At 37.4% G+C, this 21,351-nt stretch overlaps 2 protein-coding genes across 2 annotated transcripts; one reads left to right on the forward strand and one right to left on the reverse strand.

Annotated features, from left to right (window-relative positions):
• Positions 1-4,557: 4,557 nt before the first annotated feature.
• Positions 4,558-20,452, reverse strand: LOC116296364 (poly(A)-specific ribonuclease PNLDC1). Its single transcript, XM_031704376.1, has 23 exons — positions 20,334-20,452; positions 20,200-20,251; positions 20,050-20,123; positions 19,873-19,912; positions 19,234-19,309; positions 18,927-18,974; positions 18,443-18,481; positions 17,885-17,952; positions 17,534-17,631; positions 16,972-17,057; positions 16,806-16,876; positions 16,443-16,503; positions 16,027-16,096; positions 15,591-15,682; positions 15,248-15,315; positions 15,063-15,130; positions 14,928-14,981; positions 14,398-14,440; positions 13,942-14,041; positions 12,846-12,932; positions 6,391-6,479; positions 5,439-5,537; positions 4,558-4,807 (listed from the first exon to the last, which is right to left on the reverse strand). The coding sequence occupies exons 1-23, from the start codon at positions 20,410-20,412 to the stop codon at positions 4,735-4,737; spliced, it is 1,635 nt and encodes a 544-aa protein (XP_031560236.1). The 5' UTR covers positions 20,413-20,452; the 3' UTR covers positions 4,558-4,734.
• On the forward strand, positions 6,619-12,690 carry LOC116296365 (uncharacterized). Its single transcript, XM_031704377.2, has 2 exons — positions 6,619-8,389; positions 11,217-12,690. Exons 1-2 carry the CDS (start codon positions 8,090-8,092, stop codon positions 11,670-11,672), a joined length of 756 nt encoding a protein of 251 aa, XP_031560237.2. The 5' UTR covers positions 6,619-8,089; the 3' UTR covers positions 11,673-12,690.
• Positions 20,453-21,351: the final 899 nt, after the last annotated feature.

Consider the following 21,351-nt stretch of genomic DNA (forward strand, 5'->3'; position numbering starts at 1 on the left):
CAAAGGCCTGGGGTGGCAGAACATCTGATAAGCTCCTCACTGAAAACTGTGGTATTTTAAATAAACTTGTGCCTGGTGATCTAGTAATGGCCGACAGGGGATTTACAGTTCATGAAAGTGTGGCATTCAAGAGAGCAGAGCTTGTTATACCAGCGTTTACTAAGGGGAAGAGCCAGCTGGACCCCATCGATGTTGAGAACACCCGAGGAATTGCAAATGTCAGAATTCATGTGGAGAGGGTAATCGGTTTGCTGAGGTGCAAGTACACAATTCTGAAAGGGACACTGAGCACTGACTTTCTCATGAGCAATAAGGAACAGGTACCAGTCATTGATATCATTTTAAGGGTGTGTTCTGGTCTTGTTAACCTTTGTCCACCAATCATTCCATTTGACTAGATTATAAACATACTAATTATTACCAAAATTTAAGAATTTGAATTTATTTATAAAGATAAAAATGAAATACCAGGATATTCTTGTATTCAAAATGTCATAATGTATTGGTGACACAAGAAATATTTTTCTGCTTTGTTCCTGTCAGAGTAGCTATTTTATTTTTGGACATTGCTGATGAAAACTAGTGTATCTTAATTGTTTATTATTAATTCTCAAATTTACTACTATTTTGTTGCATTTAAAGCACAATAGAATATAGTGGTCTTTTGTATCACCTATTTCAAAAAAACAGTTGTCACTGCCAAAGGCAATAGTCGATTCGAAGGTGTAATATATGAAAATAAACGCAAATAATCAAAGCCTTTAAAGTTCTTTCAGGCTACAAACAACACTGGATATCTCAAAACTCATTAAAAAAAAAAAAAAAAAAAAAACAAGTGATTGTTGGAACTATGAATAACCTATCACCTTTCTCCTTTAGCGATGACAACCTTTCTTAAATGAAATAGGTGTATAGATATGTTTTTGTGTAATGAATATTCTAGTGGATCGAAACCAACTGTTATTTGCTAAATAGCTACTATGATTATTAACAACTTTGTATTTCTTTCATGGTATTAATGCATTTGCTCTTCTAAAACAACATTACTGTTTCAAATAAAGAGTAGATGATGGCTAGTGAACACTAGCGTGTTCTAAACACATATTCTAAACTGATGGAAACATTGTAATTTTACCAATTTCCAAACACTGAGCCAGATGTGGGCGCATTTTGGGTATGTCAAATGTAAAGTCTCGTGGGCTGAAACCATAAACCAGACACGTAGCAAATGCTATGGCAAAGATTCCACAGTCACTCCCATTCAGTTGTTGCTGGACTGTTACATTTTCTATGCCTACATAGCTGTCTGCCATTAAACTCTCTACCTGTTCTTCAACCTCTTTGGCAATGATATCATGGTAGAGACTATCATAAAGGTTGACCATGCCTGGTCTACATCCAATAGAGCTTATACAGACCCAGTGCATATGTCCTGTATGTAATATTTGAACAAATTCTGAAGTGACAACATCAAAGTTCCTAATGGGGCCAAGGGTTGTTTTTTGAAAGCTCTCTATCAGGGGATTGACTTTCTGTAGATGTACTTGTGCTTTCTGAATTATTGTACAGTCCAGCCATCCAGTAGGTGAATTAATGATGTCAAAATGACTGTCATTGAGGCTACCAAGGGAAGCCCTCTTGTCTAAAACCCCTTTAGTCACTTGTGTTATTTTGACATCCGATTCATCATCACTGGAATCAATAATTGATGAATAACTAGTAGATACAGCACTAGCATTATTACCAATGATTGTACTTTCCTTTTTGTCCAATTTAGCTGCTTGCATTTGTGGAATACTGTTTTCACATTTTAATTGGCTTGTTGATGCAGCACTAACAGTGTTGGCTTTTGAAGAAGAAGAACAAGTGGTAGGACCAATAGAACTAGATGCAGTTACTTTGGCTGCTTGAGACACCTTGCAATTGCTGCACACCCACGTAGTTTGACTATTGTTAGGCATTCTTTTATAGTCCAGACACTGGAGATGGAAAAACTTTCCATTTTGGCAATTTTCACTGTGACATTTGAGAAGCCTTTCATTCATCATTGGTGATGAGCCACATACACAAATACTGTCCAGTTTCAAAGCTTGATCATTATGTGTGCACTTAGTAGAACTTGGCTTTGGTGCTTTTCTTGGCTTTTTGCATTGAAATTCTGCTAGCAAGCGGCAGTTAGGACAGTACCAAACATCAAGGACTGAATCTGATAAATGCAAACATGTCTGGTGAAATTCCTTTATTAGGCACTTTGGGTTACTGCAGTGAATAGTTCTTCCTTGAGAAGGCATTCCACAGTAACAAATACCAGAGGACTTGTTTGCTGGTTTTATTTCAGGTAAGTGCTGTTTTCTTGTATACCATCGAGCAAGAATCTCAGGTAGTATGCATGTCTGCCATACTTTTGTAACTTTGGGAACGATAGCTTCCCAGTGACTTGTTTCTGGGAGAATTCTTTCAATGAAGACTTGAGGTTTGTTTTCGCTGAATGCACACACGACAAAGTCACAAAATTGGCGACCAGTTATAGACAATTGTTGCTGCACTTGGTAATAATACTGGTGCTTTCTCTTTAGTCGAAATATTCCATTCACTTTCTCTAGGCAAGAACTTTTCTTAAGCACATAACTTTCAAAGTCCCAGTTTTCAATAATGTAAGGGCACTTTACTTCTCCACACCCATCACCACAACAGGAGCAGGAACAGAGGAAATCAGGTGTTGCATGCATCCAGGGATGTTGCTTATCAATGAAAACTCCACACTTTATCAGTACAAAATCTTTGTGGTTTGCAGACATGAGATGGTTGTAAGTCTCTATGGCTTTGCCTTCATTTTTGATTCCATGATTGATTGCTTTAGATTGCACACTAAACAACTGTGGATAGCAAATGTTTTTAATAAGTGAGATAGATGGTTGGTCAGGATTTGTATTGGCAACAGAATAACTTATTGAAGCCCCAACACGACCAGCTCTATGTTTAAAAAACGCAGTTCCTTTTGATTGATCCCTTGTTTCCTGTTCTATTAATTCTATCTCGGAATCAGAAAGAGATAGTTCGACTTTGCAGCACTTTTGTAACAGCTCTGGGTAGTTCAGCTTCAGATTCTCATGATTGTAAAGGGATGGTATCGTTAGAACACGCCGACTTTTTAGTACAAATTGATCAGCATAAGGAGCCACTAGAGAAAGAATGACAGGCTTTTTTTGGCTCTCATTTAGTTTTGCAAAGAAGGTTTTCATATCCGTTTCTGTAGGGGTGACATTTGGGACGGACTTCGTTTTCCCTACCGGAGTGCTAGTCGAAGGTTGTACACCATCAATTTTAACGTCTAATTCATCTTTCAACTTTCGAGCTGATTTAAAATTGATGTCTTCAACTTGAGCGTACGGTACTTCGTTTACGTAAGTTGGGAGTAGCCACGTACATTTCACTTCTGTGCAGGCCAACTTTCCATGTATACGATTCCACGCCTCAATATAGAACAGTACGCTCCCTACATGAGAGCAGCACTCTGCTAGACCTGCTTTGCAACCAAGGCAGTGGGCAGATATTATCGTTCCTTCTCCATTAGCGATAATCCAAATTGGTATTGGCGGTTCATTCATTCGCTGCGAATGACGAACTTTTCCTAACACCACGAACTTATTTCCAATGGCTTTTCCTTGAACGCTCGTTATGAAGCCCGATACCATTTGATTGTAACTCTCTAGACTCTTGAAAGCCTTGAACTGCCTTAAAGTATAGAAGCTGGTTTCCAGCACAAGATAAGAGAGAAGATCGGTGGCTTCGATCGGTGGCAGACATTCTGCATCTAACTTCTCGCCTTGTAAACACGCGGGGTCGACTCCAATACCTTCGATTTTTTTAAAATATCTCGTTCGAATGTGATTTTCAAGCTTTTTGGCGTATTCAGATAAGACAATTGAAGAGGTATCTTCAATTCTTTTCTGTTCTTGGGTTTCGTTTTTTGAAATATCGACGAGTAAATCCTCGGACATCGCATAATTCGAATCAAAACATAAGCGCACGTGTGTGATTTGACATATGCTAATGAGCTTCCTGTGCACCAATATGGCGGACACTAAGTTTTAATCCGCTCGTGACGTCACGTGAAAACCGAGAATAAATAATATACTGATGTCTTATTGAGAAGGTCAATAGACTGGTGTTATTTGATTGGATAAGACAGGAATCGCTTTACAAATAGTGATTATCTTAGGAGTTAACGGAATAACACACCTTTTGTCTGAGGATTAAGAAAGACGTGTAAAATATAGCTTTGTGTTGCTTGAATAAAGTGGGTTTATTTAGGAAATCATTTATTCGTATTTCTGCAAATCCATGGCCAAAAGTTTAGCAAAAAATATCATCACAAGATGTTATAATCTTTTCATTTACACAGATTTTTGCAACGTTATTATGAAATTGAAATTTAGAGGACACCTTAAAAGAATGGAATAGGAAATAACAAGCAATAACAAACAAAAAACAAATACTAAAAAATATTATTTTTGGATTTGTTTTACTTAAAATCATGTAAAATTAAAGTGATATTATTCTAACTTATTATGTAAATTGTTAAAAATCCAACTCTTTATAATAATAATAATAAATAAATAAAGATTTAACGATTGAATTAATATATTTCTCATTACAATGGAGGATAAGTAAAGATACATTGTTGGAATTTTCTTACTAGAGTGGAATGTATAGTAAGGAGTGTTCGTTAGTTCACTTAAGAACTCTCCATATTAGTAGACCAGCACCGATACACAGAGATAAGGTGGTGAACACACCTCCAGACCTGCAAGATATATACGAAAGAGAATGTAGAATAATATAGCACTTATAAACAAAGCAGCAGCAAGCAGCAACAGCATTAGTAGAAGTAGCAACACTGAAAAGCAACAGCAGCATCAAAAACGGCAGCAACAGCAACAGCAGCAGCAGCAACAACAACAACAGCAGCAATAGCAGAAGCAACAACAGAAGCAACAGCAGTAGCAGCAACAGCAAAGCAACAACAGAAGCAACAGCAGTAGCAACAACAGCAGCAACAGCAAAGCAGCAACAGCAGCAGCAATAGCAGAAGCAACAACAGCAGCAACAGCAGAAGCAACAACAGCAGCAGCAACAGCAATAGCAGCAACAGCAGCAGCAACAGCAGTAGCAGCAACAGCAGAAGCAATAACAAAAACAGCAGCATTAACGACAGCAGCAGAAGAAGAAGAATAGGATCAACATTACTAACTCAACTGCGACATCAGTAGCAACAGAACCGTCCCGCCAGAGTGCTCAAGAGCGAATGAATTTATCGGCTACCGATAGCGATATTTGCACGCACTGCCCGACTAGTTTGTTAGCCGTGCCGTCCTAACATATCAAATAATCACAATATATATTGCTTCACGTGTTTAAAGAAATCACTCACTAACCAGATAAGGTTCCTCATCAAATACGAGTCATACAGAGAATTATACAGTCTGACTGTGGTACTCTTATTCTTTTTCACCAATTTTAGGACATTGTCTACTCTGGAAAAAAGCATAAACGTGAGAGATGTTAGTATTTTTTCATGGTACGATCAACTCGCGCCTTACGGACACCACGGATGGTACGATCCGTACGAATGGTGAGGTCCCCAGGCAGGGGATCATCGGGACTACCACAGGATGACCATAAACATTTTCAACGGCAAAAGCATTTTACACAGGGTTACCGTGAAACGTAAAGTGTGCACACGAATAATGATATGCTTGTGTTTTTATGCATATCAATGACTTTCACGAATCGTATGGAGTATTGCAGCATGCAAACTGTAGAATTCGTTTCTACTTTTGGCAACGATGGCTTTTTCGTTTTCCTGTGTGTAAACGCTCTTACAACTTGTGTGTCGCAAAGCTGTTGCAGAGAAAATTGCTCTGTGCATTCACGCCTTTAAACCACTTTACAGCCGTTCTAAATCACACGCTCCCTCTTGCGATTTTTTTCTGTCGCGACGAAGAAGGTTTTGGTGGACGTTAATCACAAGGCGTTTCCATTGATTGTCGGAAAACACAAAGCTATAAGGGCACGTGCCTATAGAATGTCATGGAAACGCCTCGTGATTGACGTCCACCAAAAGCTATTTCGTCGCGAAAGAAACAATCGTTAGAGCGGCGCGTGTGATTGAGAATGGCTGTAATCCATCTTTTACGCTTGATGTTGAAAAGTGCATTAGTTAACCATTGACCATTTTCCATACATCGGTTCACTGGTCAAACACGAAGCATTCAGTCGAGGTTGCAAGGTTCAAATTTGAATAATCCTTTGAAAGTACCTTGGCGCCTCGCTTGAGCGCTTTGTGCTTGACCAGTGAATCAATGTATGGAAAATGGTGAATCTAACCTTCTGTGATGAGCAACAGCAACAACTGCATGACATTGATCTATTATCTTAACGTCCACTGATCCAAACCGAACAAACTGCTTTGCGACCTAAAATAGTTCAATAACATACAAAAAATTATTTCCGAGATCTCGGCAAGCGGGATGAAAAAATTCTCATCGCAACTGAATGTATGCAAACGTTCGTATGCCTTTCTCTCCCCCCCCCCTCCCCTCCCCTCCCCTCGCCAACAACCTTCCACCTTTCTCTGTTGGCCCCCACAGGCAACAACTAGAATGCACTTGTTAATTTCCCACCTAAAAAAAGGAATTTTATCGCGAGCAAATGGAGCGATTACCCTTTAGTCTCCCCTTTCTCTCCCTCGCTCTCTCTCTCTCTCTCTCTTTTCCTGCCAGCAAAAACTAGAATACACTTCGAAATTTCCCGTCTAAAAAATTGCTTTGTGATGAGAGGAAATCAGTCCGCCTGTTTCCCCGCCAAGAATAACTTTTTTTTCCACGACAAAACAATTGCGGGAAAACCAAGAGTGAGACAAACCATGTTTTGGTCTGAGATAAACATAAACCTATTTCAGTTTGGTGAGAACTACAGACAGGTAAATCTACCAAAACAAAACCAGAAACAAAACGATAGATTGAATTATCTACGAAAAATAAAGGTAAAGATACGACTTTCTTTCATTTGGTTGTTTTAAATTCCTTCAGGCGGGCCGTTTGAAGAAAAGCTGACTACATAATGGAAATAGGAGCAAAAGCAGTCGAAAACAAGCGTTACGTAACGAATAGCTGGAAGGAGTATGGGAGGATAAAATACATAAACTAAGGCAAATGATTAAGTTTTAGCCGAGAGCGGATGTTATATTCCCTAGAGGAAAAATATATATTACAAAACAGTAAAGAGAGTTAGCTTACAACGGATGAAGTCGATAATTTAAAAAAACTTTTGACCATGAAGAGTTTCAAAAAACGTTTTAATATTTAAAAATGTTTTTCTCGATAATACTAAATATCCTAAAAAAATTTTTTAAGACGAATAAATGAGAGATTTTGGCCAGATTCAGTAGCGAATTCAAGATAGAACGACTACGTTACCTACGCCGTCCTGTCATTAGCACAAAGCAGACACTCATAACGGGTTTTTGCGCAAATGATATTAAGAGGATGATTTGGTCAGAAGTAAAACGGTTAGCAAAAAATAACAATAGCATTCGAGTCCTTAAGAAAATATCTCAATAAAGTCTTGTTTTACAGGCAATCAGTAAAACTAGACCGACCGAGTGATTACGTAACTTCTAGGGTAGAAAATCTATATATAAGGCTTGGGAAGTAAGTATTTGAAAATACGTTTCGCAAAGCAACAAACTGGATAAGCCATTTTCCCGCTATTTATCTGTAGAAATTTCCCGTAGAGATCTGTAGAGGTATTTATCTTTGAGTAAATATAAGGACGTACCAAAGACCTTGAGTAACAACGGGGAATTTTAAAACTCGTCATTCACTGACTAGTGGAATTCTCGCTAAAGTTAAAGAAACAGACCCGAATAAGGAGACAGAAGAAAAAAACAAAACAATAACATGGAACAAACTGAAGTGATTTTATACAAGTGCTAATTCATCAGGGATTGCTATTGAAGGTAAAGGAACAAAAAGCAGCAAAATCTCAAGAAAAAGGCAAAAGGGTCTCTCGACTATCTAGAACAATGGACAGTCAAATGGTTAACCGCATTCTTTACATAATAATATATATCTCGACAGCAGTTTTCTGCAGGTCTTCACCGAGTGAAAGTACGAACAATCTGACGGAAAAACTAGAGAGAAAGAAAACAGGGATACGTATGATGGCATTGATTCTGTTCATCATAACGTGTGCCTTAGTGTTTATCTGTAAGAATTTTGGTAAAAGCTCACAGCCACAAGAGTTTGAAGTGATACGAAGTGTTTCGTCGGAAGAATCGTCTGAGCCATCGATAATTGTGGTCAATAGCCCTTACGATGATGGGGTAAGTAAACTGAGATAGGTCACGTGACCCTCCCCCTCCCCGTAACTCCTCGTAAAAAATCACGGCGTTGTGTCAAAATGAACATCATAAATGGAAAGAGATTTTCAGCTTATAACATGTAACACAGGAGAAATGGCAAGATTTGCTATCCAGCACATTTTCCCATAGAAATCTTTATAAAATATTCGATTCTATATAGCGCAGTGCAACCGTGACGTCATAAAAACGAAGACAAAGACGAAATTCGGACAAACAAACTTACAAGTTTACTTTCAGCAGATAATTTTCACAGCCGATCGTAGTTGATCTTAGTTTACATGGGTTATTATTGTAACTTTAAGTGAAAATAATAAAATCGGTTCGTATAATCCTCGTAGCGGTTAAACAGAATGCAATGTTTGTCCGAATCTTTAAGCTATTTTTAGAATCAATGCGCTGCGCTATTTAATGCCATTTCTCAGTTATTTCTTATGCCATTTCAAGACTAGATACTCTTTCCATTTCTGATCTTCATTTTGACACGACTTCTCTTCTTCAGGGGGTAGGGTCACGTGACTTTAAAAGCCCTTCTAGTGGTTGTTTTAATTCAGTCTTATAAGCAAAGCGCCGTAAAAGCGTTCTTCCATTTGTAGACAGCCACAAGCAATGCAGCAAAAAAACTGCTAAATCTTATACTCCTTCCAGGAAAGCTTTTAGAAGCCCGCAGTTTGATAGTCCGCCGCCCCCTGATAGTCTTCGAATCAAATAAGACTCAAATGAAGGAATAGTATTAGAAAACCCCATGGTATTTTAAAGGAAATAAGGTTATGTTATGTCTAGGCCGACTCTTAATGCAGCGTAGAACCTCTCATGTTACAAGAAGCCTTTGTGTAGTCATTTCTTATCCTCTTTGCCCTGAGGGGAAATACGCTCTTTTCTTGGAGCTAGAGGGTGGGAAACGTCTACACACACGCCGTACACCATGAGCGCTTGTAGAACATAATTGTGAAAGCTGCTTTATTCACGGTAAAAGCTGCCATAACGGTGTTTATCAAGAGAAAACGCATTTCATTTCTCATGTTCTCATATATAGTACGAGACGCGTTTGCATTTTTAAATGCAAAAAAAAAAAAAAAAACAAAAAAACCCTGGCTAAACGAGAAAACATGTTTCCCTAAAAAAGTTTTTGTCAATTGCTCTCAAAGGTGGCTATATTGTCACTGGGAAACAAGTGTAACAATACTGAGAGACCTTCAGCACCACGTTCTTGCTAGGTACTGCAAACCTAAACTGCAGTTCGACGTCAGGCGTTTTCCGTCAAACGAAGTTGTTGCTCTCCTAAAAGAGCGTTTCTCCATGTTTGCGGGAGTTTTGGGCCTGATCCCTATTAATTCTGTGTGGCGCGGAAATACGAAATAGTGTTTATACTGTACTGAAGAGACATGTCTTGCCTCTAGGAAGCAAGATTTGTCGCGTGTAGCAATGTTTCGCACGAGACTAATCCGGGAGACATCAAGGAAGCACGTTTCCTCGTTTAGCCAGGAACTTAGTTCTTGTAATCCTTAGTCTGAACATTCAGGATTCTATTTTTTCCTTCTAAACACTAAAAAGGTAAAAAATGAATATGACAATAATTATGAGGTCTCGTGAATACAGCTCGTTTGAACAGAAATCGAAATTGCGTCAATGGCTTATGAATCACCTTATAGAGTGCTTTTAGTTATCTGTTTTACTGAACTGAATGAGTTTGATCAGTTTTAATGACTTTCCGTCCGTTAAGTGAGATTGATTGATAGCTTTAGTGCCGGTTTTAAAGAAAAAAGCAACGATTTGCTTTATTAATGGAAATGAAAATGGCTTGACTGTCTCGTGATCGCCGTATGGTGTATAATTTTTTTAAATTACATTTCATTTTTAATGCTATTTTGCACTTGTTTGTCGCAGAATGTTTTTTGCCAGTTTTTTGCGTACTCCCTTTATTTGCGAAGAAAACTGAGTTTTATAAGCACGTTCAAAAATATTTTGTATTAAGAGGAAATTTTTTTCAATAATCAGCAATAATGGCAAAAAGCGCCAAAAACTGGACTTTCGTATGAGTTTTGATCCCAATTTTCGTTTTGGGTTAACACTGAAAACCCTTTTTAAACAGTTAGAAACTGATGTACCATGATAAAATGCCTTTTTTAAGCAGTATTTTCAATTGTACAAAGATGTTTTGTTGCATTTGTGTTAGAATGTTGCTTTGTCAGGCCAATGAATGCCTAAACCTCATTTTCGAATAAAATTTTTGCTTTGGGTTAACACTTTGATTCCACTTTCATCGGTCATCTCCACTTCCAAACAAGTTAAACTTTCTGAATAACAAGATTTTAGCCTTGTACAACAGCCTTTCTTCAAGAAAATAGTTTTTGGCGCTCACTGCTTGAATACGAAAAGAATTCTCTCTTAAAGTAAATGAGATTTATGAGATTTCGCACTAATAAACACATTGTGAAAGGATAAAACCAATATACATAATAGAAATATAAAGACGCGATGTTTCTACGTGTATTACAGCTTCATTAACAAGCTCCCATTATCAAATATATTGAAAATTTAAATTTAAACAAAAAAAAAACTTAAATACAATTTCATTTCAAAATTTAATATCTTGAAAATTCAAAATTCAAAAAATGGAATAAAAGAGGAAACAATGGAAAGAAAAGAAAGAAAGAAAGGAAGGAAGGAAGGAAGGAAGGAAGGAAGGAAGGAAGGAAGGAAGGAAGGAAGGAAAGAAGAGCGCTTTCAAGATGCCTATTCTTCAACTCACTTCTACAGAATGTTTTAACACTTTTTATTATTATTACAGCACTATGAAAACTGCCCACTGCAATGTAACGTCAAGCTTGACAAGCAGACAAGTACTGATTTGATTCCTGCCTGGGAAGAGACTTCAGTACCCATCAAGGCGAAACCAATACCTCAAATAATATTGGAACTAGATACAAGATCTTTAGAGACTCAACAAGTTGAACAACAAGAAAAACAGGTTACAGCAGAACAGTTTGGCAGATCTACTTGTCCTGTTCAAGCACTGACTAGTAAAATAACCAAAAACCAACTTCTAAATTCTAGATCTTTACAGCCTCAACAAGTTGAACAACAAGCAAAACGGGATATAAAACCCGCGTTAGGCAAGTCTGCTTGTTCTGTTGAAGCACTGCCTACATGTAATAGAATAACGAGAAAAAAACTACTTGGGAAAGTTGTGGATATTATGAGAATTGGATGGGGTTCAAAAGAGACGAGTAAAATTGGAATCTAGGTAATTTAATTCAGGAATACTGGAAGAAGATCTACTACGAATGGATTCGAACTGCCTTTGGCGAGGCTGGACTTCCGCAGAACATCTGTCCACTACACTGAGATATTTCTACGCTCTGATTGGTCGAAAAAATGAAATATGTTATTACTGCTTTAGAGCAGTTTTCGTATGACTGTGAAAAGCTCAGTGCCGTAAGCGTGACGTGCCGTGACCGTGGTACTTTCTAGAATTTTAATTGGCTGATTTTTTTCACGCGCAATATGATTGGTCTAAAAGTGCCGTGTTCTTGGCGTGACCGTGTCCGCGCCGTGTTTATGCCGTGTTCCGGGTATTTGAATGGATGGAGAGTAAATTCTCGTGCAATGTGATTTGTCTGGCGTATCCCTTGCCGTGTCACGACCGTGTTCGTGCCGTGAACATTTCACAGTCATAAGAAAACTGCACTATCTGTGAAACACGCTGTCAGACAGTCGTAGAGTAATTGAGAATGCGTTCAGTCCGCTTGTTTTCAATCTATTTGGAAGACCATGTTTGCTCAGAATGGTCCAAAAATGAATCGTATGTGATTCTGGATCATCAGAGAACAGAGAATTTGCGCTTGCAATTTAGTATCTAAAAACGTTATGAAGATAGCAAAAATACTATTCGTTTGCTGCGAGAAAAAAATACTCATAGACTCGAAGTTGTACTGATGTTAGAGAAATACTTGGTAGTGAATAAATTATCTATAATTCTGCAATTTCCAGTATACATAAACGCTTGCGGCTTAGAGCCCAATATGGAGGAAGGGTGACCCTACTGCTAGGGCTACCTCTTTTTTTTTGTTGGTGTTACCTGGTGAAGGAAAACAAGGCTTGTCCCTAGCATTAGGGAAGCACGAGTGGCGTAGCGGTGAGAGCGCTCGCCTCTCACCAATGCGACCCGGGTTCGAGTCCCACCGTGCTCGGCGTCGTATGTGAGTAGCGTTGTTTTTTGGTTCTCTCCTGTGCTTCAAGGGTTTTCCTGGTTTCCCGGCTTTCCTCCCTCCGCAAAAATCAACTACTAAATCCCAATTGGAATTACAATGGATGAAGAGACACTGTGGAAATGCCACTGCTAAATCCATTTATTTTGTTTATTTATTTTATTTATTTATTAGGGTCATCCTAACATCATGTAAACGGTATTTCTTACCTTATGACCTGACAATGGTTGCGTGACGTTTGACTCCACAAAAAACCACTGGGGGCGAACAGATGGCGGGTCATTACCAGATAGATTCTGAGAGACAAAACAGAATATGGCACTATTAACTAGTGAATTCATAAGAAAATCTTGACTTTAAAAATCATTAAGGCAAACCAAGGCTTTGGACTCACTGAAAAATATAAATGCAAAAGATATTCAGATTTATATGAAAAGCTTAATGCGTGACGAGTATCTTAATAATTCGTAATTTCGAGTAAATGTTGTAGAATACACTTTGCATGGCACTTTAATGAGTACGAACATTTGATGGGATGACTAGGAATCTCCTGTGTCGTGATTGGTTAAAAGGTGTTGCTAACATCATACCGTGACAGTAGAGTATGGCTTGTTTTTTACATCTAATTTTATACTAAATCTGTTCTATTAAGGTAACAGTATTTCTAAGGAGTGTTTCAAATTTCTCTGAACATAATGAAGAAATAGAAAAGGCACACGCGTGCTGTGTGCAGTTATGAAGCACGCAGGGGTTGACAGTCCCAAGTGACACAGCTCCATGAAGCAACTGAAAGAGACGCAATGACGCAACTGAATCTGCGCAAAATTATCCAATCACATTCGAGTATCTCAACAATAAACATTATCTTAAACTTTTATGGTATTATTGATAATTGCAATAAAAATACAAGATAATTAAATATTTTTGTTGAAACTTTGTTATCTATATTTTGACAGTGGAATTTACTGAATCTTGAATTTTCCATAATAGTCCCCTTCACAGTTCCCTGCGCCATCTTGAAAGGTAGCCGTGCTTTTGTTTTGAAGCGTGACTAACGGTGAGCTTGCAATGATAGAGACCCTTTTTTAACACTGAACACACTTAATTATTCAAATGTCTCTATCATTGCAAGCTCCACGGTTCGTCTTCACTTCGATGCAAAGGCACGGCTGCCTTTCAAGATGGTGCAGGGAACTGTGAAGGGGACTATTCTATTGTTGAGATACTTGAATTTGATTGGATAATTTGTGAAAAATTCGTTTAGGTAGCCTTGGTTCGAGTAGGTGCACTGCAATCCTTACTTACAACAAAAGGTATTGTTGCCCTTGGAATATTCACTTGGTTCTCATAAGGCTGTAAAACTTTGATGAACTTTGAAAATGGAAAAGGCTTGAACAGTTGAGATCTGTAAGAGAAAATCGTACTGTATTATAAGCTAAGATTTTTGATATGAGTTGAGCGATGTGTGCATAGAATAGAAGTGATAGTGCGTGTGAGCAAAGAATGTGTCCCCAATTAGTGCGAAAGCGCTAGAACGACTAGACACTAAAGACTAAAGATTTTTTTATTTTTTTATCAATTGATATCCCTTTGATAAATTCTTCATGCGACCATCCATCTTCTTGTCCATCCATCTAATTGACATCCGTCTGTCCATCCATTGATCCATTATTTCAGGTCACATCATAACATACAGTACATACATGACAAGAAGGATTTTGTCATTCAGGTTTAAGTCCAAAGAGATCTTTTTTTACTTACTTTTGTAATTTTGCTGCAAAAAGATGTGTCATTCTCAAGAAAACTAAATATGTAAAAGAAAGAAAGGTATCAAGGCATCATAACATAAGGTACAGCATGTAATAATATTCAAAAATTGTCTATTATTTAAAATAACATTAAAATGGAGCAAATAGAGAAGATGTGGTATAATAAGGGAAGCATGGGTGGAGTAGCGGTGAGGGTGTGTGCCCCTCACCAGATGCAACCCAGGCTCGATCCCTGGACTCGTCATATGTGAGTAAAGTTGTTTGTTGGTTCTCTCCTGTGCTTCAAGGGTTTTTCTCTGGGATCTCCGATTTTCCTCCCTCTGCAAAAATCAACTCCTAAATTCCAATTTGATCTAGAAAGGGCCTACATGAAAACTACTCTCACTGTGTAAATCTATTTACCCTACCAAATTGTGTATTTATTTTTCTAATATGCACTATCTGTACAGGCTGTAACTGATCTCTAGAGACCTTAATCTGAGTGTCATTCAAAATTGTTACCACTTTTTAAAACTAACTTACCAAATCCTGATAAGTAAGCATCATAACCAGCTTCATGAGGGCGTTGTTCTTCTCCTTTATAAATTGAAAATGAATGCACTTAGCTCTTGTTCGACACAAAATAAAAGTGATAATAATACATGTATTTTGACTTACCATATTTTTGAGAAATATCTGCTAAATCAATACCTGGATTATACAACACAAAGAACTTTGCTTCATCGCTGAAAAAAATCAATGAAAATCAATGTGGCTGAAATGGTACAATAGGGTGTGACATCATTACACCACCTGCCGCCCAATAATACCACCCTACGGACAATGTGCTTAAGTCCTCATACCTGCTAAGTGCTGCATGCAAATCTTCAAGGTTAGTATTGTCCAGAAAAGTACAATTATTATTTAATTTCTGAAAAATTACAAAAGGAAAATTAAAATATTTAAATGTAATAATATTTAATAATTTAAATGTATCCCAATCCTCATTCCTCAATCCCCATGGGGAACCTCCATCCCTTGTGTTCATCACCCATGCCCCTCCCCCATCCACACCCCCACGCCCATCCCCCATCCCCATTCCCCACATCCATCCATCATGCCTCTCCCATCCTCATCACTATATTTACTATGTTATGGCTATCGTCATCACAATATTTATAGGTAAAAGTCCGTAAGATAGTGTACCTGATGTTTACGGATTTTGAATGCCAGGTGCTTCGTATCATACACGAAAGGGAATGCCTTATGTAAGTTGGCCTTAAAATCAGCATACTTTTCTAGAAAATAAAGGAGAAAAATTTGAATATAATGTAATATACTGTAAAACAGTAAGAAAATGCCTGCATATGCGTTGACTACGCGCAATGACTGTACAGTGTACAGAAACCATGCATGGACATGATAACATTCTCATGAGCTTTACTGTATGTTAGAGAAGTTTTATCCTGCAGACTGTGAAACAGTTAGTAGACTAATAGAGGTTATAAGATCTTATTTCCACTGTATTTTGTAAGTGTCTATTTGACTATTATATACTAACTACCAGTAACTGTTTCATGGTGGTGCGAGGAAAATCACTCTATCTTCTTCCCCTTTTTATCATTTTATAAAGTAATATTACCTGGTAAAGGTTTGATAAACTTATCGTAAAGAAGCAATAGATCTGTTAACAGGTTGTGTCCGACTAGTGGCTGTTGATAAAATAGAAAATCCAGTAACGTAATGGGGTGATAATCAATTAATGATTATTGTGTTAAAACCAGTTTTAAGAACTACCTCATGGACTAACGGCATGACAGGGATGTTACTTTAAACGTTTGTTCATTGTGGTGCAATGTTTTCCCATTTCAGACTACGGGTCATTCTCTTGAAAATATTATTCTTTAAGTTGTATACATATTCATACATCTTTTCAAGTGCAACCGTTCAACAAATAAATGATACTCTAGGGAATGACATGTGGTCTGACATAGACATGGGAAAACATTGCATCACTACAAACAAGGTCTATTAGCAATATTATGACATGTACCATACCTTTTTTAGTTTAATCAACAGTTTAATGATCCTTGAAAATCCAATGACAGAGAGTAAAATTCTGTTAAAAAATAATCAAAATGTTGTACTAATCAACTGATCAAAAATCAAAGTGATTGATCTAATATTATCTAATCTAATCACTATGAAAAAGCCCTCCATTTGATTTTTTTCATATTCTTGAACATAGAGTTCTGTATTTACTCAAGGGGAGATCAAGATGGTGGGTGAATGGGCTGTGTGGCTATCCCCAGCTCCAGTGTTTAAAAAATAAGATTAACAAGTAAAGTAAAATTTAAGGTGCACAGCTGTAGCTTGCAATCATCCTGGATCTGCCTTGCACTATCTACAGTACCAGCTTACTTTTCTTCTTCTTTTGTCTGCTGTTCCTTGATCTTCTTTTTACTGGAACTTTTTTGCCTCGTTACAACAATCTACATTAGCGTATGTGTGGTAAAGAGAAACCAAAATATATGAGAGAACGTTTTTGTAATAAATTGACTGACCACAAGCAATGGTTCCAAGTCACCTTCAGATTGTTTGTAACTTCACATTTCACTAGCTCAGGATTCAGTTGATTCTTCAGTTCAGTAAATAGTAGATATTGACCTGTATCTATTGACAGAAAGAGTATTAAAACCATGTCAAAACTAAATATGAGTTTTGTTGCTCTTCAGTTGTGGACTAAAAAGAAAAGGAAAATTCCTGTTTTTTCCCCTCTGTCAGAATGCAAGAAAATGGGACTCTGTGGATGAATGGATTGATGAAAGGATGAGTGGTTGGACTGTGGGTGGGTGGATGGATGGATGGATGGATGGATGGGTGGGTGGATGGATGGATGGATGGATGGATGGATGGATGGATGGATGGATGGATGGATGGATGGGTGGGTGGGTGGGTGGATGGATGGAAGGATGGATGGATGGATGGAAGGATGGATGGGTGGGTGGATGGATGGAAGGATGGATGGATGGATGGAAGGATGGATGGATGGATGGATGGATGGATGGATGGATGGATAGATGAATGAAAGGATGGGTGGAGGGACAGACAGACAGACGGATGGAAGATCTCTAAATCCTTTTACTTACAATTCTCAGAATCAAGTGTGATCTTGTCTCCTTCATGTGCATGTTCTAACCATGATTCTGTTCTACTGATACTTGAGCTGATTTGATCATCGAGGCCTCTGTAAAAAATAAGCAATACACTTGCAATCCCTTTACGCTTAAACCCATATTTATCCGAAATAACAGCTACTGTAGCATACAGTACCTTTTTTTATGACATACCTGCTCAATTAAGTTGACTTAGGAGAGGTAATAATAAATAAATATTAAAATAAAAATGTGGAACTACACAATTTCCATTTGGATTCGGAGAAAGATCCTCTTCGAAAATGCCACTGCTATAAAACAGGCTGTTTGACTTGATTTGGTTACCTCAGCTCCAAGGATTGGGTACCAGAATACAAGGACTGTTCCTTATGTTGTTTTCTGATTTCCTCTTCCTACAGTGATATAGACAATATCTGCTATTTGATCATATATATTCAACGTGTTAATTTGCACATTATAAATAATAAATATTATTATATAATATAATATACAATGATATATTTAAACGTGAAGTAAAATACTAAAAATGCAGAATATGATGACGACAAAGCTGATGATGTTGATACCAACAACCACAATGATGATAATGATATGATGAAAAAAAGCTAATGATGATCAAGTTGATGACTACAGGGACAATGTAAAATGATAATGATGATGCAGTCTGTGGTGAATCTAGGACTTTGAAAAGGAGGGGGTCAAGACCCTTTACTAGAAAGATGATTATGAAAACAACTACAATAAAGATATTTAAGATGAAAATGATGAGGTTGATGACAAAGCTGATGATGATCATCATCGTTGGTGATGACTATTGTTACTATCAAAATAGCTATACAGCTTCTAACAGATATGCACTTGGCATATTGTTGTCATGCTTACCTGGTCTTTATTCAAATATGGGACACCATGGTGAATAAACTGAATAGAAGAAAACAATGTTTTGGTTACTATTCCATGCCATAAAAACCCATGCTTTATGCTTTTTCCAGCACTCACAAAGCAGCTCCGTTTGGCTACTAGTTGTAATACACTTTTTAGATGGACACCAGTAGCTTTGGTGCTATACTGTAAGCCGACAACATTGCTGGCACTGAGGTCACTGTCAGGGTTCCTTACATCCTCGGTGGCTCTTTTGCATCCCCTAATTTGCAGATAGGACTGCATTTAACTTGGTCATCTGAGCCACAAGGGATTAACAGTTCCCAATGTCAAGAGTGAAGGTTTAAATTTACATCTAACAATTTTTCACCGCTCAGCCAGGGCTCTAACATTATTGACCTTTTGAGTGAAAGGCGACCCATAGGTTGTTTCAGGACATAATAGAATTTGAAGGGGTTTCTTATGCAGCAAGTGTACCTTATACCTTATTGAAATCAAAATTGTGCTTGGACAGGAAATGAAGACTGGATGCCTTCAAAAAAGAAAAAAAAATCCACCATGAAATTAGTATTTATTTCATTATATACCTATATAGCCATAAATAGTTTCTTTGGATGTATATTGCACACATCCCACATAATTCTTTCGGCTGTTTCAAGATCACAAAGCAGAAAGCAAGTCTAAATGAAAACTCAGACATGTTTTCATTACAACTGACAAATGATTACATACACAGTGATTTTGAATTTTAAAAATATTTGATTTATGATATATCTATTCATCATTTTTACCTGACACAAAAATCTGCAATCCACTGGTCCAAAAGAAGGTTGGAAGAGATAAAAATTGAAAGCATATGCTTGGTACCTTCAGAAAAATACAGACACAACAGTCAGTATAATAGCAAAGCTATATTATCAGTCTTTTGTTTTATCTTTAGTTCTATAGTATACATATATTCTTTTTTTCCAAATTTATAGGGCAAAACATATATCAGGTCGTACCAGTACTAAGTCAAGTTCAGAGGAGTCCAACAAATGTGGCAACAAGTGACATGTCTTAAGTTGGACATATGACTATACTACAATGTGACAAGCAAAAGTATGACAACATTTCTTGCATTTGCATTATATGAATGGGATTTTTGCTGCGAAATGAAATTTTAAAAGTGTTGACCAGTTTAATGTACAAAAGACCATGGAAATACATTATCACCAGTCATACTTTTATGCACTGTTTGTGCCATAACAACCCTTCATAAATATTATGTATTTGCCAAACTAGAAGCTCTATGAAAAAGAGAATGTGAAAGATAGGGATTTAGCAAGGAATAGTAGACAGGATGGATAGGGTTAGTTTAGAAATAAAATTATTGAGCATGAGTATGCATAATCAAGTATGAAGACAATATTAACTTAGGTTAAACCAACCTGTTTGGCTGATCAGGGATCTCCACAAAGGCACACAGCCCTGCAAAACATTTGTCAACTAATGAGCTTATAAGAAATTTCAATTTGATTATTCACTAAGTAGTATACAAATGGAATATACGGTACATACACAGATGAATAAATGAATGGGTGGATGGATGGACTAAACCCACTCACCAAACTGACAGATAACGAACTGTGATATAGATTTCTTCAGCTTTTTATATCTTGTTTTGGCTTCATCAAAAAGACTGTAAAGGAGAAAAAGAAGAAAATCAAGTTGCTTACACTTTCATTCTCGAGCTCTCATGCAACATGCTAACTTACCTTGGACAAGAAGAGTCATTTGTTGACAGCCCGGTAAATTCTGTATCGATGGCTATAAACGATGATGAGAAAAAAGATTACTTCAACTTTTATATTGTAAAACAAGCAAACCCAATACGAAGCTACGAACATACCAACGAAAGAGCTCCTCTCTATTACATCTTTGATCTCTGGGAAGCGTTCATCGAAGTTTTCTCGCAGGATTTCACACATATTCGAGTGTAGCTTTTGACTTTACCTCTCGTTTTGACCTTCAAATGAACGATTTTACCAGGCGTTCGTTACACGGCCGACAGGAACTGGAGAAAGCCCGAATATTAAATTGCGCATGCGTATAACTCTGTTCTAGAAGAACTGCAAGTTTTTCATAAAGTGAAAACAAATTTCGATTTTTATTTCCTACTTTTTTTAAAGCTTAAAGATGAATGATAGTGATGAAACTATGTGTGATAGTCCAGAGAGATATATATGTTCTGAGAGCGGTTCCCCATCGATTCTTGGAGGGCTTGACATTTATGCAAAGCCTACTTTAAAAACTGAGAAAGAAGATACGAAATCAACTACTTCAAGGTATAGTGAAACATAAATCTTTAAATCTATGATTCAAAAAACTCTAAGAACAGTTGCTTTTGAACTATCATTACAGTAAAGACCTAGTACGAAACGATCCAGTGATCCTGAAACTCAAGCGTGAACACCAGGACGAATTGTCAGGATGCGAAGAAGGTCCCACGTCGCCAGAATACCCTCCACTTTGTTCTAAAATGAAAAAGACCCGGCAAAACATCTTTCGGAGCTCATCCTTACAAAGGGAAGATTACAGTGAATCTTGTAATTCTACTCAGGACTTTGATTCACAAGTTGTTAGTAACGATAGTCCAATTGACTGTGAGGAATTTGAGGTCATTGAGAGATGTATTACAGAGATAGAAGAACAGGTTACTGCATTAATGATACTCAGGGAACAAGGTAAACAAGCAAAAGTGTCTATGTTTTGGCTTTTTTTTTTAATTGCTGTTACGTTTTTGCCACTTTTATTCACTTCTTCCTTAATGTCATTCTCCATCCCCGTTGAACCGTCCTTCCTTTCTTGTTTCCTTATCTGCTTTCTTCATTCCTCTAACCTTTCCTCTTCCCACTCCACCATTTTCT

Source organism: Actinia tenebrosa, unplaced genomic scaffold (genome assembly GCF_029948245.1).
Source record: "Actinia tenebrosa isolate PJP-AT-01 unplaced genomic scaffold, QUT_ActTen_1.0 PGA_scaffold1__47_contigs__length_23844297, whole genome shotgun sequence".
Taxonomy (NCBI): domain Eukaryota; kingdom Metazoa; phylum Cnidaria; class Anthozoa; order Actiniaria; family Actiniidae; genus Actinia; species Actinia tenebrosa.

Coding starts and splice junctions, on each gene's coding strand:
- LOC116296365 (XM_031704377.2), top strand. CDS start 8,090: ATGGACAGTCAAATGGTTAACCGCATTCTTTACATAATAATATATATC. Junction 8,390..11,216: donor ATAGCCCTTACGATGATGGG/GTAAGTAAACTG, acceptor TTATTATTACAG/CACTATGAAAACTGCCCACT.
- LOC116296364 (XM_031704376.1), bottom strand. CDS start 20,412: ATGTGTGAAATCCTGCGAGAAAACTTCGATGAACGCTTCCCAGAGATC. Junction 19,913..20,049: donor GTTCGTTATCTGTCAGTTTG/GTGAGTGGGTTT, acceptor AATGTTTTGCAG/GGCTGTGTGCCTTTGTGGAG. Junction 15,131..15,247: donor TTGCATGCAGCACTTAGCAG/GTATGAGGACTT, acceptor GATTTTTTTCAG/CGATGAAGCAAAGTTCTTTG.